Here is a 17,687-nt window from a genome sequence, read left to right as displayed (position 1 = left end):
CTCCGAGAGCCGCCCCAGCCCCGCTCCGAGCCCGGCCCCGCAGAGCCGCTCCTAGCCCAGCAGAGCCGCCCCAGAGCCGCCCCAGCCCCGCTCCGAGCCCGGCCCCGCAGAGCCGCTCTCAGCCCAGCAGAACCGCCCCAGCTCCGCTCCCAGCCCGGCAGAGCCGCCCCAGCCCCGCCCCAGCCCCGCCCGGCCGGGCGGTCCCGAGCGCTCCGCTCCGCCCCGGCCCCGCCGCTGTTTCCGGGCCGCTCCGCGCTCCGGGCTCGTCGTTCCGCGGCCATGGGGCAGCGCAGCGCGGAGCGGCGGGAGCAGACGGCCCGGCGGCTGGAGCGGTTCGCGGCGCTGCGAGGTGCGGCGGGATGGGCCGGGCTGGGGCCGGGATGGGCTGGGGCGGCCCGCGGAGCCGAGCGGGGCCGTTCCCGTAGGCCGGGGCTGATCGGTGCCGTTCCCTCAGACCGAAGCTGACCGGTGCCGTTCCCGCAGGCCGGGGCTGATCGGTGCCGTTCCCCTCAGGCTGAGGCCGAAGCGGATCGGTGCCGCTTCCCTCAGGCCGAAGCTGATCGGTGCCTTCCCGCAGGCGCGGCCGCCCGGCCCGGCGAGCTGTGGGACGCGGTGGTGCTGACGGCGGCGGACGAGGCGCAGGCGGGCGCGTTCCGGGAGCAGCTGGAGGAGAAGCTGCGGCGGGGGCAGCTGCCCCGCGGGGTGCGGTACCTGGTGTGCGCCGACCCGCCGGGGCCCAGGATCGGTGCGTGGGGCCGGGAGCGGGATCAGTGCGTGGAGCCGGGATCGGTGCGTGGAGCCGGGATCGGTGCTTGGGGCCGGGATCGGGATCGGTGCTTGGGGCCGGGGCCGGGATCGGGATCGGTGCGTGGGGTCGGGATCGGGATCGGTGCGTGGAGCCGGGATCGGTGCGTGGGGCCGGGATCGGGATCGGTGCTTGGGGCCGGGGCCGGGATCGGGATCGGTGCGTGGGGCCGGGGCCGGGATCGGGATCGGTGCGTGGGGTCGGGATCGGGATCGGTGCGTGGAGCCGGGATCGGTGCGCGGGGCCGGGATCGGGATCGGTGCTTGGGGCCGGGGCCGGGATCGGGATCGGTGCGTGGGGCCGGGATCGGTGCGCGGGGCCGGGATCGGGATCGGTGCATGGGGCCGGGATCGGGATCGGTGCGTGGAGCCGGGATCGGGATCGGGATCGGTGCGTGGGGCCGGGATCGGGTCAGTGTGCGGGGCCGGGATCGGGATCGGTGCGCGGGGCCGGGATCGGGATCGGTGCGCGGGGCCGGGATCGGTGCGTGGGGCCGGGATCGGTGCGCGGGGCCGGGATCGGTGCGTGGGGCCGGGATCGGTGCGTGGAGCCGGGATCGGTGCTTGGGGCCGGGATCGGTGCGTGGGGCCGGGATCGGGATCGGTGCTTGGGGCCGGGATCGGTGCGTGGGGCCGGGATCGGGATCGGTGCTTGGGGCCGGGGCCGGGATCGGGATCAGTGTGCGGGGCCGGGATCGGGATCGGTACGCGGGGCCGGGAGCGGGTCGGTGCGCGGGGTCGGGATTGGGATCGGTGCGTGGGGCCGGGGGTGCGGGTCCAGCCGGCCCCAGTCGGGGCTCAGCTCACAGGTGTCCTGGGATATGGGATAGCACTATTCACACTTACCTTCATCTGGTTATTTAAACAGTTTGTGTTTTAGTACACTGCCCAGTGGTGATGTTAAACTGGTCTCATTGCTCGTAATAACATCCTGTAATTCTTAATTCCTGTTTCCTTTGATATACAAAGTTAAGTAATTTTGGTATTATCTGCAGTACAGAGTAATATGCAGAGACTAGTTCTCAGGAATCTGGCAATTTTAAGTTGTAGGAGCACATAAAATATCTCAAACCATTTCCTTAGATCCCAAATCTTCCTTATTTCCATATTGTACATGCCAGAAGTGCTTCTGAGCACTGCATACACCCATTAGTAGGATTTTATGTGGCTTGTTTCTTCCAGAAGCTGTTTTTTGTGGCTGAGGTAAGGCCTGTGTAATTGATCAAATGCTTCAGCTGGTGGGGCTGGTGAGGAGGTGCCTGGGAGGGTTTCACACAGTTTTCCCTGGAGCTGTCTGCTCAGAAAGCACAGGCTTCCAGAGGGACTGGGATCAGCTTCTGTGCATGATCTTACCAGCCATGAGACACTAGAAGGACTATCCCATCTCTGTCTGAGCACCACTACACCTCACCTGTCAGAGCAGGCGTTACTCACAGACACTAAAACTCTTTTTCTTTAGGAAATGGTGGATCAACTCTTCATGCTCTTCGGTGCTTGGAAGAGCAGTATGGTGATCAGTGGACTTCCTTCACTGTGCTGCTAATCCATTCTGGTAAATCCAGTTTTATATGGTTTGCTCTAAAATGATACCTTTTCCTTTTTTTCTTCCTCAAAATAATAAAATGGCAGAGGAGCTGGAGTTCCGAAATGCAGTTCCTTGAGGCAAGTAACCCGTGTGTCTGATGGTTTGCAGTTAGATGGGTGCTTGCAAGATGTTACTGTCACTTCAGCATTTCTTCTCAGCACTGAGGGTGCTCATCCAGTGAGAAAGGTGTGATTCACAGGTGGGATGTGAGAAAGGTGTGATTCACAGGTGGGATTTAAGTTTCTGCCTTGAAATATCCATGTAAGGAACACAAGCCTCCCTCAGGGGACCTCTGGATTGGCTGAATACTCCCCTTTTTATCCACTGGGCCAGGCCACTTCCAGATGTGGAAGAACATCAGTTCTGCAGAGGAGAAAGAAACCAAGTGATACAGGTGTTGTGACCAAACCACTGCCTTTCTGACTAATCTCTGCCTTAAAATTCCCATCAGGAATGTGGGGGTTCTCCTCCAAGCAGAAGGCAGGTGGTGTTTGTTCTGTCACTTCAGTGCCAGCTCTGAAACAGGAAGATGACACAGTCCATCACAGTTTCAGTAGGAGCTGTGTAAGGCAGGCTGGGTTTGGGCATGAGGTCAGATCTGCTCTGGGGTTGGTGTATGCCCAAGCCAAGAGGTGTTTAATGCTTTTGTGTACCTGTGCAGTAGCTGCCTAGGTGTGGGTTTTTGCTCACTTCTGTGCAGTGTCTCTGTGTAACTAAAAGTCTTTTCCCAGGTGGTTACAGCCAGCGTTTGCCAAGTGCCAGTGCCCTGGGCAAGATCTTCACGGCGCTGCCGCTGGGCTGCCCCGTGTGGCAGATGCTGGAGCTGAAGCTGGCCATGTACATGGACTTCCCCCAGCACATGGCACCGGGGGTGCTCGTCTCGTGCTCGGACGACATCGAGCTGTACAGCACTGCAGCCACAGAGAGCATCACCTTTGACAAGGCTGGCTTCACTGCCCTGGCCCACCCCTCCGAGCTGGCAGTGGGGACCACCCACGGGGTGTTCGTGCTGGATCCCAGCAGCCTCTCGGGGAAGGGGGGGCTGCAGTATGGGGCCTGCCATCGTTTCCTGCACAAGCCCTCCCTGCAGACCATGCAGCAGAGTGGGGCAGTGTTCCTGAGGGGGAATGGCCCTCAGCCCAGCTGCCCTGGGAGCCAGGGGGGCTCGCAGTGTGTGTACACAGACAGCGTGTTCTACATGGACCAGGGCACTGCCAGGCAGCTGCTGCTCTTCTACAAGCAGATGGGCACCCTGTGCTGTGAGATAGATGCCTATGGGGACTTTCTGCAGGCCCTGGGGCCCGGAGCCACTCCAGATTACACCAGGAGCAGCAGCAATGACTGCAGGGAGGGCTCAGGGCTGGTGGCAGTGCGGCAGCAGCTGTACTCCCTCCTGCGGGGCACCCCCCTCAACGTCATTGTGCTCACCAACTCCCACTTCTACCACATTGGCACTGCTCAGGAGTACCTGCTCCATCTCACTGCTCAGAGCAAGCTGAGCTTTGAGCTGGGCTTGCAGCCTGTGGCCTTCAGCATCTTGCCAGGCACAGCCAGGAGCTCGGGCGGGCTGAGCATCATCCAGAGCGTGCTGGAGCCCGGCTGCGTGCTGGGGCCTGGCTCTGTCATCGAGCACTGCAGGATTGGGGCTGGGGCCCATGTGGGGAAGGGCTGCATTGTCAGTGGCTCCTGCATCAACTCCAGTGCACACATACCCTCCAGCTGCTTCCTGAGTTCAGTGAGTGTGAAAATCTCTGGTCAGGTGGAGTTTGTCACCATGGTGTTCGGTGTGGCCGATGACTTGAAGAAGACTGTGAAGTCACTGGCAGATCTGCACTCCCTCCAGTTTTTTGGAGCCAGCTTACCAGAATGCCTTGGCCTCTGGAGCATAGAGGCTTCAGACCAGCTCTTCTCCAGCAAGGACACACATCTGGGGCTGTGGACTGCCAGGATTTTCCCTGTCTGTTCTACTCGGAGTGAATCAGTTAGGGTGTCACTGAACATGCTGAATTCTGTGCTGCACAAGTCACCTTTCACACTGAGTGGCTTCCAGCTTTTGTCTGTTGAAGAAATGCTCACCTACAAAGATGTGCAAGACATGCTGAAGTTTAGGAAGCAAATTTATGATGAAATCTGCCTACAAAGACAAAAAGAGAAGTCTGATTATAGAACAAACAGTACTTGAATAAATCTCTTGTTTTCATTTGTGGATGATTGATTACTTCCCAGCTTGTAAGAATCCTAAGGGAAAAGTACACAGATCTCTTCTCTGATCTCATTGAAGTAGAAATGAAGAAATTGCATAACATTAATAAAGCATCAAATGCAGATAAACTGTTCTTTTGATAATGTAGGGAAATATTTCAGATCTGAAAACACTAATTGGTGACATTTTGTGGGTTACATGTTATGTCTTACAGTCTTTGCCAGGATATCATACAGAAAAAATTGTCTGTTTGGCTGAAAACTGCTTTAAAAGCTTTTAAAGAGTAGAATATTAATTCCAGCAACATGGAATAACACAACTTAGGTTTCTCTCTTTTCATGCTGCCATTTTACAGTACAGTTTCAGTTAGGTAGAGGTAAAATGATTAGAAGTGCTTTTAATTCAAGGCACCTTGTCTTAGGCATTAATAAATTTTTCTCTTTTTTTTAATCCCTTCCTGTTTTTCATTAGAGGAATAAAGATTGGCAAGAGAGATTATTCTTCCCCTTGTGGCTCCTAGCCCTGGGGTCATCACCTGCCACAAGACACTGATTTATTTTTTTACTGGGAGTTGCTGGAGGCTGGCAGTCAGTGTGCTGGAGAAGCTGCCAGCTCCCTGTTGCCCATGGATTAGTGATGTGTGCCATGCAAAGAGCAGCATTTTGTCTTTCTCCACACTGAACTGCTGCAGTCCTTGGTGGAGCAGAGCAAAAAGCAGAGGGGTTGTGAGAGGCACCACAGTGTGAGAGCAGCTCTGCCCCTCTGCAGATGAAGCTCATATTTAACTCCTCCTGTAGATGCCCTGAATGCAGCTCCAGACACAAATCTGGTTTTAGCAGCATGCTGTGTGTACACCAGTGTGATTTGGCTGTAAACATGGTGCCTCTTTTTCTCCTGAGTGTCTCTGTGGGGTCTCATGTTTTATGTAGTGTCTCATGATGACAGTGTTTATCTCCCTGGGACTGAAATCCCAAATGGCACCTTTCCTGTGCCACCTGCCAGGCAGCAGAATGGCATCCCCTGGGCATCACCCACCCTGCTTTAACCTGCACCAGCTTCTGCTTCATTAATAAACCTGGAAACACAGACAAATTAAACATGGAGGCTGGGAATTCCTTCAAAGGAATAGAAATTTCTGAGCTAATAGAAGTCTAAAAGTCAATGAAATGTTGTTAATGTAGTTAAACAATGGAAGCCATAGGTTTGGGAACACTCAAGTCCAAGATAAAGTCAAAGTGGAAGTAGGCATAGAGCATGGAGTTGTCATTTGTCTATCATCCTGTTTGCATTATTTATTCATCTGTTGTTACACAAAAGATTTTAGGGGAAACATGTTTGACACAGACTTTGTTTGGCACAGGCTTTGCTGAGGGTTGCTGTGCTGCTGGGAGAGTTCTCTGAGTGTTTGGTAACAGGAACTGCATCCTGTTGCAATTGCATTTGTTCTGAATTTCCTGAGTATCAGGTATTGATTTCATCAGTGAAAGCAAACTGGATAAAAATAGGAAGTGGGTTTGTTTCTGGCACATAAGATTTGGGCAAAGAGACAACTTGTGGGAGAGGCTGTGGTGGGTATAGGGAGCAGTGTGAATCCCAGGACAAAAAAAAGGAGAGCCATCCTGGTGGTAGCCATGGACTAGTGCATTAGCCCCCAGGTCAGATCTTAAGGCAAAGGTTTTAATGAAAAAGAATCTGTTGTGGTGGAATAAGCATAGATTTACCAGGCAAGAAACATTGCACTGCTTTCAGTCTGTGTCAGCCTGTGCTTTCCTCTTACTCTGAACTTTCCTGTCTCAAACTGAGAGGCAGATTTTGGTCAATATTAGCCCTGGATAACAGCAGGGTGAGTGGATTTACTGCACAGGTGTGGGAATGTCTGGTGATGTACCATTCTTCATTTCTGAACTGCAATCAAGGTTAATGCAAAAGGTTGTGAGGAACATTACAATACACCTTTTATTTGTAGAGAGCTGTATTAATGATTGTCCCATATGGAGGGATTTGAAAGCCACATGGATGGGACACTTGGAGGCAGGTTAGTGGGGCCTTGGCAGTGCCAGGGGAATGGTTGGGCTGGATGGTCTGGGAGGGCTTTTTTCAGTGCAAATGCTTCTTTGATCCTGCAGTTCTCTGCACTGCAGCTGTTTATGAAGTGTGTACATTTTTAGCTGTAACAAACTGCAGTCCTTACAGCAAGGATCATGTTGCAGTGTGAGTACATCTTATTAAAATCAAAGAGCCTGCAGAGCAGAGCCTTCCTGGCAATAATAATAACAATCCAAGGCTGATATATTCAGTCTGTGTATGTATTTTATCTGTATTGCATTTACAACTCTGTATTGCACAGTCTGCTGTTCATGTAGATGACAACAATTTTCTCAGCAGCCAGCTGGGGTAAGTGTGTCCCAAGGAAACTGGGAAACTGTGCAAGCCACCCAGTAAAGCTTCACAGCAAGGCCAGAGCTGGGGGCTGCTGGTTTCCAGCAGCAGGTTCTCAGACCAGCACGGCACCGTGGGCTGTGGTTTTCCTGCAGTCATGAGAGTGCCAGCACACAGGGGCTCTGCAGCTGGGACTGCTCTGCTGAGACCTAGAGCTTGGTTTGGTTCATCTCTGAGTTCCCCAGGTGGGTGCAATGTTGTGTGTCCTCTAGATCATTGCTCCCTCTGTCCTGAAATGCAATTCAGTGCAATCTCAAACAAACTCAAGATGAGCTTTTAATGACTTTTTTCTTGTCAGCTTTCTTTACTGAATTAGTTTTGCTGTGTAGTACAGTACTGGGGCTCACGATGAACATGACTGCAGTGATTTCCTGAATGCCTTGGGCAGTGCTGTGCTCAGAGGTTCAGCCCTGTGCTGAAACCTGAGAGGGGTCATTTCTGTGACCTGGTGCAGGAAACCAGTCTGAGGGACTGGCCACTTAACAAAGAGCTCCAGGGAGGGCAGCTGAAATAAAAACACAGCTGAGAGGGATGTGTGCCAGAATGATTAGGGAGCTGGGGAGAGAAGTGAGCTGCAAGCACCAGCTGGATCTGCAGAGCAATGCAGAGCCTTGTCAGGTGGGTTTGCTCCAGCTCAGAGCTCCAGCCTCTTCTCATCCCACAGCTCTTCTCTGCTGCCAGAGCTTGGAGAGAGAGCACAGTGCTGCTGTGCACTCTGCCCATGTGCTGCACACACTGCACACAAACACTGCACACAAACACTGCACACACTGCACACTCTGCACACTCTGCACACATCTCCTGCTCCCTTCCAGGCCCACAGAGCTCCTCTGCTTTTCGCTGAAACACTCCTGTCTTTCGGCACACATCTCCTGTGAGAGCAAAATAACAGCACGGTGCTGCTGTGCACTCTGCCCATGTGCTGCACACACTGCACACAAACACTGCACACTCTGCACTGCACACACTGCACACACTGCACACACTGCACACACTTCACTGCACACACTGCACACACTGCACACAAACACTGCACACAAACACTGCACACTCTGCACACAAACACTGCACACTCTGCACTGCACACACTGCACACACTGCACTGCACACACTGCACACTCTGCACACTCTGCACTGCACACACTGCACACACTGCACACACTGCACACAAACACTGCACACAAACACTGCACACAAACACTGCACACTCTGCACTGCACACACTGCACACACTGCACTGCACACACTGCACACTCTGCACACACTGCACTGCACACACTGCACACACTGCACACCCTGCACACATCTGCTCCCTTCCAGGCCCACAGAGCTCCTCTGCTTTCCTCTGAAACACTCTTGTCTTTTGGCACACATCTCCTGGGACACACCTGGATGTCACCAGAATGGCAGTGAAGTACACGGGAACAACTTACAACTTCCTCAAGTAATTGATAACTGGGGGTTTGTGTTAATTGTGGATATCTTCTGATCAATTTGAAATAATCTCAAAAGCCTAGCTGCTGTAAACCCTCCTGGGAAGGACATTTGAAAGCCCAGCCCTCCCAGTTGTTTGGTGACTGGATGTGGGAATCAGTTGCCAGGCTGGTGCCTTCCTGCAAGTCACTGTCAAACGTCTCAGGGTCCCTTGTCACAGCAGTTCAGACTCCTGTGAAGCAGGTGCTTGTGTTTGTGTAAATGTGCAGGTGCAGGGACAGGCTGCAGGGACAGGAGCTCCAGGGCAGCCGGGCTGCTCGGTGGGATGCAGCGAGCAGCAGTTTCAGGGCTGGCTGTTCTCCTGACGTGTCTGCTTGCCTGAGCCCTTCCCTGGGAGGAGAACTCACACACAGAGCAGCTGCCAAGGTCAGCCACCATACATGATACAATACAGGAATATCAATATTTATGTGTGTATTTGCATTTCACTTTGAATTGTGTATTGCCCTTCCTGAGTGCCATACCTGTGTCGGGGGTGTGAGCTGCAGTCACCCCTGGCCTCGGAGGGGGGACCTCTGGGGACCCCTACACTCCCTGGGGACCCCCTGCACTCCTTGGGGACCCCTGCATTCCCTGGGGTCCTCCTGCACTCCTTGGGGACCCCCTGCACTCTTTAGGGACCCCTGCATTCCCTGGGATCCTCCTGCACTCTTTAGGGACCCCCCTGCACTCCCTGGGGACCCCCTGCACTCCTTGGGGACCCCTGCATTCCCTGGGATCCTCCTGCACTCTTTAGGGACCCCCCTGCACTCCCTGGGGACCCCCTGCACTCCTTGGGGACCCCTGCATTCCCTGGGATCCTCCTGCACTCTTTAGGGACCCCCCTGCACTCCCTGGGGACCCCTGCACTCCCTGGGGACCCCCTGCACTCCCTGGGATCCTCCTGCACTCCCTGGGGACCCTCACAGGACACCTGGCACTCAGCTGCCTCAGTTCTCTGTTCCCTACAAAATCAGTAGAAGCTGCTGGTTGTTTCACTTCCCAAATCCCCTCCTCCCTCTGCCTGGAGGGTCCCGGAGATGGGGCAGGTTTTTTTGGGAATGAGCAGGTTTTCCAGCCAGCTGAGTGGCTGTTCTGTGACTTCAGCCAGGCTATTGTTGCATGACATTCCTCTGGGCACAGAGATTATTTTTAGCCAGACACTATCACAAGTGTTTTTCAGCAGGACTGTCACTGCCCCTGAACAGGGAATCACATTGCTGCAAGAACTCTGCTGAAACAAAGAAGATACATTGGAGAAATGGGAAATTATAAATCCAGACCAAGCCAGACTTGCACGGGTAACTAATGTCACTTTTTCCACAGGTGTGGTGCCATCCATCCCTGGCAAGGAGAAATGCTGTTTCAGGGGATAACTCATTCCTGTTTACCCTTGAGGTCAAGGCTCAGGTATTGTTCTTGACTTAACCCAGGTACAGGCTGTGAAAGAAGACATGCCAAAAGAGCTACTAAACTAAATGTATTTGGGTAATTATTTAAGATCATAGTAACTTGTATACTATGTTGATTTAACTCAAACTTCATGAAAAAAAAAACCTTTAAATCTCCAACATGTATTTGCTGTGTGTCTGTTGAGGAAAAAAGAGCTAACAAATGTAACCTGAACTTTAAGTTTCCTCTTGAGTATTATTTAATATTACAATATTTCTGGTGTGGATTCATGCATATGCACTGTCTCTGAAATCCTTGAATATGTTTCTGTATTGGCTGCAGCAGGAACAATTTAAAAGCTGTAATACTTTAAACTTTAATAGGAACATATACAAAATTGTACAACTGGATGTTCAAAAATCGGGTGTTTTGGTGCCTGGGGCATGCTGGTTTTTGTGCTTTGAAGTGTTGTACCAGTTGGGAGTGTATGTTGCAGATGAATGGAAGAAGAAGGTTGCTGAATCCTATGCCACAGTCAGGGAGAGGCTGGAGGACGACCTGCAGATGCAGGAGGAGGAGCTGGCAGAGCTGAAGCAGGTGTTCAGGTACGGTGCTCTGTGGGTGCTTCCTGACTGCTTCCAGTTTGCTGTCAGTGTGGGCAGGTCCAGGTGCTCTGTGTGGGCAGCTCCTCCCCTGGGGAATGTGTGCTCCTCCTGTCTATTTTTGGGAATGCATCCTCAGGGTGCTGGGCAGAGCCACAGCACAGAGCCAAGTTAGGGGCTGCTGGTTAATGGCAGGGTTTTACTGCAAACACCAACGTGTCCCAGGAGGGTTCCAGGGTGCCACTCTCCCAGGAGGATCACATTTGATGAAGTGTGTTTCAGGAGGATTCCATGGTGCCATTCCCCCAGGAGGATCACATTTGATGAAATGTGTTTCAGGAGGATTCCATGGTGCCATTCCCCCAGGAGGATCACATTTGATGAAATGTGTTTCAGGAGGATTCCATGGTGCCATTCCCCCAGGAGGATCACATTTGATGAAATGTGTTTCAGGAGGATTCCATGGTGCCATTCTCTCAGGAGGGTTCCCTGTGTTCAGGAGGGTTCCCAGCAGATTGCAGAGTTCCCAGCAGTGCCCTGTCCCTTCCGTTGCAGCTCGCAGAAGTTGTTCTGCAGTGAAATGTGTTTCAGAAGGATCACATTTGATGAAATGTGTCTCAGGAGGGTTCCATGTGTTCAGGAGAGTTCCCAGGAGCTGTGCAGCCCCACAGTGACCTGTACTTTCCCTTGCAGCTTGCAGGAGAAGTTCTGCAGTGAAATGTGTCTCAGGAGGATCACATTTGATGAAATGTGTTTCAGGAGGGTTCCATGTGTTCAGAAGAGTTCCCAGCAGTGACCTGTCCCTTCCCTTGCAGTTCACAGGAGAAGTTCTGCAGTGAAATGTGTCTTAGGAGGGCTCCATGGTGCCATTCTCCCAGGAGGATCACATTTGATGAAATGTGTCTCAGGAGGGTTCCATGTGTTCCGGAGGGTTCCCAGGAGCTGTGCAGCTCCAGCAGTGCCCTGTACCTTCCCTTGCAGCTCGCAGGAGAAGTTCTGCAGTGAAATGTGTCTTAGGAGGGCTCCATGGTGCCATTCTCCCAGGAGGATCACATTTGATGAAATGTGTCTCAGGAGGGTTCCTAGGAGCTGTGCAGCTCCAGCAGTGCCCTGTCCCTTCCCTTGCAGCTCTCAGGAGAAGTTCTGCAGTGAAATGTGTTTCAGAAGGATCACATTTGATGAATTGTGTTTCAGGAGGGTTCCCAGGAGCTGTGCAGCCCCACAGTGACCTGTCCCTTCCCTTGCAGCTCTCAGGAGAAGTTCTGCAGTGAAATGTGTCTCAGGAGGATCACATTTGATGAAATGTGTTTCAGGAGGGTTCCCAGGAGCTGCAGAGTTCCAGCAGTGCCCTGTACCTTCCCTTGCAGCTCGCAGGAGAAGTTCTGCAGTGAAATGTGTCTTAGGAGGGCTCCATGGTGCCATTCTCCCAGGAGGATCACATTTGATGAAATGTGTCTCAGGAGGGTTCCTAGGAGCTGTGCAGCTCCAGCAGTGCCCTGTCCCTTCCCTTGCAGCTCGCAGGAGAAGTTCTGCAGTGAAATGTGTCTCAGGAGGATCACATTTGATGAAATGTGTCTCAGGAGGGTTCCATGTGTTCAGGAGGGCTCCCAGGAGCTGCAGAGTTCCCAGCAGTGACCTGTCCCTTCCCTTGCAGCTCACAGGAGAAGTTCTGCAGGGTGAACCTGAGTTTCCGCACGCCGGCCGGGCTGTCCCTGCTGCACCTCTGCTGCCTCTGCGGGGGTTGGTGCTGCCATCTCCTCATTTTCTGCTTAAAATACTCACCTGTGTGCTGGGTTAACTCTCCCACCTGTTCTGGGTTAACCCTCCCACCTGTGTGCTGGGTTAACTCTCTCACCTGTGCTGGGTTAACTCTCCCACCTGTTCTGAGTTAACTCTCCCACCTGTGTGCTGGGTTAACTCTCTCACCTGTTCTGAGTTAACTCTCTCACCTGTGCTGGGTTAACTCTCTCACCTGTGCTGGGTTAACTCTCACCTGTTCTGAGTTAACTCTCTCACCTGTTCTGGGTTAACTCTCTCACCTGTGTGCTGGGTTAACTCTCTCACCTATTCTGGGTTAACTCTCTCACCTGTTCTGGGTTAACTCTCCCACCTGTGTGCTGAGTTAACCCTCCCACCTGTGTGCTGGGTTAACTCTCTCACCTGTTCTGAGTTAACTCTCTCACCTGTGTGCTGGGTTTCCTGTTGACTAAATCCCTGGTCTACTTACTGCAACTGCTGACTTGCTTTTTGTGGTGACATAAGTTTAGGAGGAAGGCAAAATAGGCTTAAGCTGTAAAGGGTACAAAGAAAAATTTTTTTATTTCTTTTATTATTACAAACTATAATGAAAAAAGAATCAGAATAAATAAAAAAAAACCCTATAAAAATAATCTAAAAAGAAACAAGAATCAGAATAAAATTTTAAGATTTTTTTTCTCCACAACTTCTTCTTTTTTCACACCAATCAAGTATAGAAACAATTTAGTTTTCTATTTCTAAAATAGTCTTTTATTAATTTACTTGGAAGAGGAGACTTTTCTCTTTAGTTTATGGAGATTTTTATACAAGAAACAGGTTTTTTGTGGCCTTAATGTAATATTGATTAGTTATTTGGGAGAATGGAAATTTGATTATTATGTAAATTATTTTTTTACTAACAGTTTTTTTACAACTATTATTGAGAACTATATTAACTTATATTAACTTATTAACTATATTAACTTATATATTAACTATTAATTTATGGGATACATTTTAAGGATTATAGCAGTTTAAACAAAAACTTTTTTTATATTTGACAAGAGCGGGTTTTTTGTTTTTTGTTATTTTTTTGGGGGGCAGCTGGGATTTTTTTTAAATTTAAATTTATAGGATTATAGCTATTTTAATATTTGTTTACTTTAGTACTGATGCCTTTGTTCACATTTACAGTTAAAATATTCATATATTCAAAAGGCCAAAAGCCCTTAAACACAAAAACTTTCTCATTAGCATTACAATGTATTAATATTAAAAACCAAACTCATGCAGAATTGCTCCTGTGTGCACTCCTCAATCCCAGCTCATCTCAGGGCATTTCTGGCTCCACATTTCTGGATTCTGCCCCTGGCTCAGCTCCAGCACAGGGACCTTGTGGCAGCACTTTGCTGCATTTACACCACCAGCTTTCCTGCTCTAGTGAAAACATCTGCATTTTATTTCCCATTGATTAAAAGAAGAATAACTGGAATGCTTTAGTGACAAACATCAGCTGAGAGGGCTTTTCCCAGATCAGAATAACAAGGGAGGAGGGCAAGATGTGCTCTGGGGTGCTCATAAAAACATTCTGATGGGGGATTCTCCCCTGGACCTGCTCGGCTGCTCTGTTGTCCTCTCCAAGGTGTTCATGCCCTTGCTTTGCTCTTGTTCTGCAATTTTCAGCAGAAATTGGCTGAGAGAGGCAAAGAGACTTTTACCCTGAGGTTTCAGCTGTGCAAAGTGCTGCATAAATGGTTTTATCCATCCTGGATGCTCCCCATGAGGAGCAGCCTGGTGCTGCACTCCTGAAGCCACGTGGATCTTTATTTGTCATTTCTGAGTGCAAGATCCAAAGATGGCACCAGTGCAAGGGAGCATCAGAGACTTGGGGCAGCTGGGAGGGGGTTTAAGAAAACACACTCTGATTATTGGTTTGTGAGCACCTGGAGCAGGGCAAGAGCTGCTGGATCTGACCCTGGCCTTGGTTACTGTCACAGGTATCCAGAGGCATTGATTGAGTTCCTGCATTTATTCACTGTGCATCAGCAAGGTCAGAGCAAAGCCTGGACCCCCTGATGCACCCACACGAGCTCTCCCCAAATGTCCATCCTTGTGAGGATGTGCTGGGCAGGGAGAGCAGGGCTGCAGTTCTGGGGGGAAAGAGCTCAGAGACTGAGGAGCCAAAGGAGCCAGAGGTGCCAGAGGTGCCAGAGGAGCCAGAGGTGCCAGAGGTGCTAGAGGTGCCAAAGGAGCCAGAGGTGCCAGAGGAGCCAGAGGTGCCAGAGGTGTCAGAGGTGCTAGAGGTGCCAAAGGAGCCAGAGGTTCCAGAGGAGCCAGAGGTTCCAGAGGAGCCAGAGGTGCCAGAGGAGCCAGAGGTGCTAGAGGTGCCAGAGGTGCTAGAGGAGCCAGAGGTGCCAGAGGTGCTAGAGGAGCCAGAGGTGCCAGAGGTTCAGAGATGCCAGAGGTGCTAGAGGTGCCAAAGGAGCCAGAGGTGCCAGAGGTGTCAGAGGTGCCAGAGGTGTCAGAGGTGCCAGAGGTGCTAGAGGAGCCAGAGGTGCCAGAGGTTCAGAGATGCCAGAGGAGCCAGAGGAGCCAGAGGTGCCAGAGGAGTTAGAGGAGCCAGAGGTTCAGAGGAGCCAGAGGAGCCAGAGGTGCCAGAGGAGCCAGAGGAGCCAGAGGTGCCAAAGATGCCAGAGGAGCCAGAGATGCCAGAGGAGCCAGAGGTGCCAGTGATGTCAGAGGAGCCAGTGGTGCCAGTGATGTCAGAGGTGCCAGAGTCACCTTGTGCTTCACTGAGCTCCCTGCAGCACAGCCTGGCTGTTAGAGAGGAGTGTGCTGCTCTGGAGCTCAGCCACCCTTCCCAAATCCTCATTAAAGTGTGAACTAACCATGAGCTGCTGTTAGTTCAGACCCACAGCTCTCCTGGCCAGTATTCCCACCCAGCTCACCATTTCCAAGTGTCACAAGGTGTATTTCATTACCTGCCTAGGTCAGCAGTCCAGGTCTCCATTTCTCTGCTTTCAGAGAAAACTTCTTGCCTCCTCTGCGTGTTCCTTCCTGGAACTGACTTTTTCCCACTTTTCTCTCTAAAGGCAACAAATCCCACATCAGAACTCTGATGCTGAAAGGGCTGCGCCCATCCAGACTGACGAGAAATGGATTTACAGCTCTGCACTTGGCAGCCTATAAGGTAAATTATTTTAACTAGAATTGATGCCATGAAATCAGAACTGAGCCACTGATTTGTCTGACCTGTCTAGATGAGCTCTCTAGTCATTATTCCTGGTGAAAACATAAATTTCCCATTTGTGGTGCATAGAAAAATGCCCCATGAGGGGCCCACGCACAGGAATTATCTTTTACAGTGTCATCTGTGGGGTAGGAGCTTGGGAATTAGTGATGGAGACACCCAGTGCAAGATACAGGGACTCAAGATACAGGGATTGTCCTGTGTCACCATAAAACCAGGATAGAGCCTTCTTTGACATCCAGGCTTCAGTCTAGCAAAGCCTAGCCTGGTGCCCAGGCCAGCCTTGCCCAGCCTGTCCCGGCACCCTGGTCCCAGCCAGGAGCTCTGGGTGTCACAGCCAAGGCTGGGAGCTGTGTCCAGGGATGATGTCTTTGAGCCCAGGCTGGATGTGTGTGATCCCTGTCCCTGTGATCTGTCCCAGGTTTGGTGTGAGTGATCCCTCTCCCAGGCTGGATGTGTGTGATCCTGTCCCAAGTTTGATGTGTGTGATCTCAGGGATAATGTGTGTTATCCCTGTCCCTGTGATCTGTCCCAGGCTGGATGTGTGTGATCCCAGGTTTGGTGTGTGTGATCCTGTCCCAAGTTTGATGTGTGTGATCCCTGTCCCATGTGATCCCTGTCCCAGGTTTGGTGTGTGTGATCCTGTCCCTTGTGATCCCTGTCCCAGGTTTGATATATGTGATCTCAGGGATAATGTGTGTGATCCCTGTCCCTGTGATCTGTCCCAAGTTTGCTGTGTGTGGTCCTGTCCCAGGTTTGATGTGTGTGATCCTGTCCCAGGTTGGATGTCTGTGATGCCTGTCCCTGTGATCCTGTCCCAGGTTTGTTGTATGTGATCCCTGTCCCTGTGATCTGTCCCAAGTTTGGTGTGTGTGATCCTGTCCCTGTGATCCTGTCCGTGTGATCCTGTCCCACGTTGGATGTCTGTGATCCTGTCCCTGTGATCCTGTCCCAGGCTGGATGTGTGTGATCCTTTCCCAGGTTTGCTGTGTGTGATCCTGTCCCAGGTTTGATGTCCCTGTGATCCTGTCCCTGTGACCCTGTCCCTGTGATCCTGTCCCAGGTTTGTTGTGTGTGATCCTGTCCCAGGTGGATGTCTGTGATCCTGTCCCTGTGATCCTGTCCCTGTGATCCTGTCCCAGGTTTGATGTCCCTGTGATCCTGTCCCTGGTTTGATGTCCCTGTGATCCTGTCCCTGTGACCCTGTCCCAGGTTGGATGTCTGTGACCTCTGTCCCTGTGATCCTGTCCCAGGTGGATGTCTGTGATCCTGTCCCTGTGATCCTGTCCCTGTGATCCTGTCCCAGGTTTGATGTCCCTGTGATCCTGTCCCTGTGATCCTGTCCCAGGTTTGATGTCCCTGTGACCCTGTCCCTGTGATCCTGACCCAGGTTGGATGTCTGTGACCTCTGTCCCTGTGATCCTGTCCCAGGTGGATGTCTGTGATCCTGTCCCTGTGATCCTGTCCCTGTGACCCTGTCCCAGGTTTGATGTCCCTGTGACCCTGTCCCTGTGATCCTGTCCCCCGCTGACAGGCTGCCCTGTTGCAGGACCAGGCAGAGCTGCTGACAGCCCTGCTGCACGCCGGGGCTGACATCCAGCAGGTTGGCTACGGGGCTCTGACCGCCCTGCACGTGGCGACCATGGCCGGCCACCCGCAGGTAGCGTGGGGAGCGTGGGGAGCGTGGGGAGTGTGGGGACTGTGGGGAGCGTGGGGATGTGGGGAGCGTGGGGAGCGTGGGGATGTGGGGAGCGTGGGGAGCGTGGGGAGCGTGGGGAGTGTGGGGAGCGTGGGGAGCGTGGGGAGCGTGGGGAGCGTGGGGACTGTGGGGAGTGTGGGGACTGTGGGGAGCGTGGGGAGCGTGGGGACTGTGGGGAGTGTGGGGAGCGTGGGGAGCGTGGGGAGCGTGGGGACTGTGGGGAGTGTGGGGAGCGTGGGGAGCGTGGGGAGCGTGGGGAGTGTGGGGACTGTGGGGACTGTGGGGGGCGTGGGGAGCGTGGGGGGTGTGGGGAGCGTGGGCAGTGTGGGGAGTGTGGGGAGCGTGGGGAGCGTGGGGAGTGTGGGGAGCGTGGGGAGCGTGGGGAGCGTGGGCAGTGTGGGGAGTGTGGGGAGCGTGGGGAGCGTGGGGAGTGTGGGGAGCGTGGGCAGTGTGGGGAGTGTGGGGAGCGTGGGGAGCGTGGGGAGCGTGGGGAGTGTGGGGAG

The 17,687-nt window shown here is 52.6% G+C and overlaps 2 protein-coding genes across 2 annotated transcripts in view; both read left to right on the top strand.

Annotated features, from left to right (window-relative positions):
- Nucleotides 1-213: 213 nt before the first annotated feature.
- FPGT (fucose-1-phosphate guanylyltransferase) lies at nt 214-4,595 on the top strand. Its single transcript, XM_056497208.1, has 4 exons — nt 214-349; nt 578-745; nt 2,264-2,356; nt 3,121-4,595. The coding sequence occupies exons 1-4, from the start codon at nt 280-282 to the stop codon at nt 4,569-4,571; spliced, it is 1,782 nt and encodes a 593-aa protein (XP_056353183.1). The 5' UTR covers nt 214-279; the 3' UTR covers nt 4,572-4,595.
- A 5,083-nt stretch (nt 4,596-9,678) lies between these two features.
- TNNI3K (TNNI3 interacting kinase) overlaps nt 9,679-17,687 on the top strand; it is a 29,008-nt gene continuing 20,999 nt past the window's right edge. The window contains exons 1-5 of the mRNA XM_056497207.1: nt 9,679-9,805; nt 10,393-10,501; nt 12,153-12,238; nt 15,328-15,425; nt 17,035-17,145. Coding sequence (XP_056353182.1) covers nt 9,766-9,805; nt 10,393-10,501; nt 12,153-12,238; nt 15,328-15,425; nt 17,035-17,145 — 444 coding nt within the window. The 5' untranslated portion in view covers nt 9,679-9,765. The remainder of the gene's footprint in view (nt 9,806-10,392; nt 10,502-12,152; nt 12,239-15,327; nt 15,426-17,034; nt 17,146-17,687) is intronic.

The sequence above is a fragment of the Oenanthe melanoleuca genome, chromosome 8, assembly GCF_029582105.1.
Source record: "Oenanthe melanoleuca isolate GR-GAL-2019-014 chromosome 8, OMel1.0, whole genome shotgun sequence".
Classification (NCBI taxonomy): Eukaryota; Metazoa; Chordata; class Aves; order Passeriformes; family Muscicapidae; genus Oenanthe; species Oenanthe melanoleuca.
Note: the sequence above shows the minus strand (reverse complement) of the source record. Positions and strands in the feature narration are given on the sequence as shown.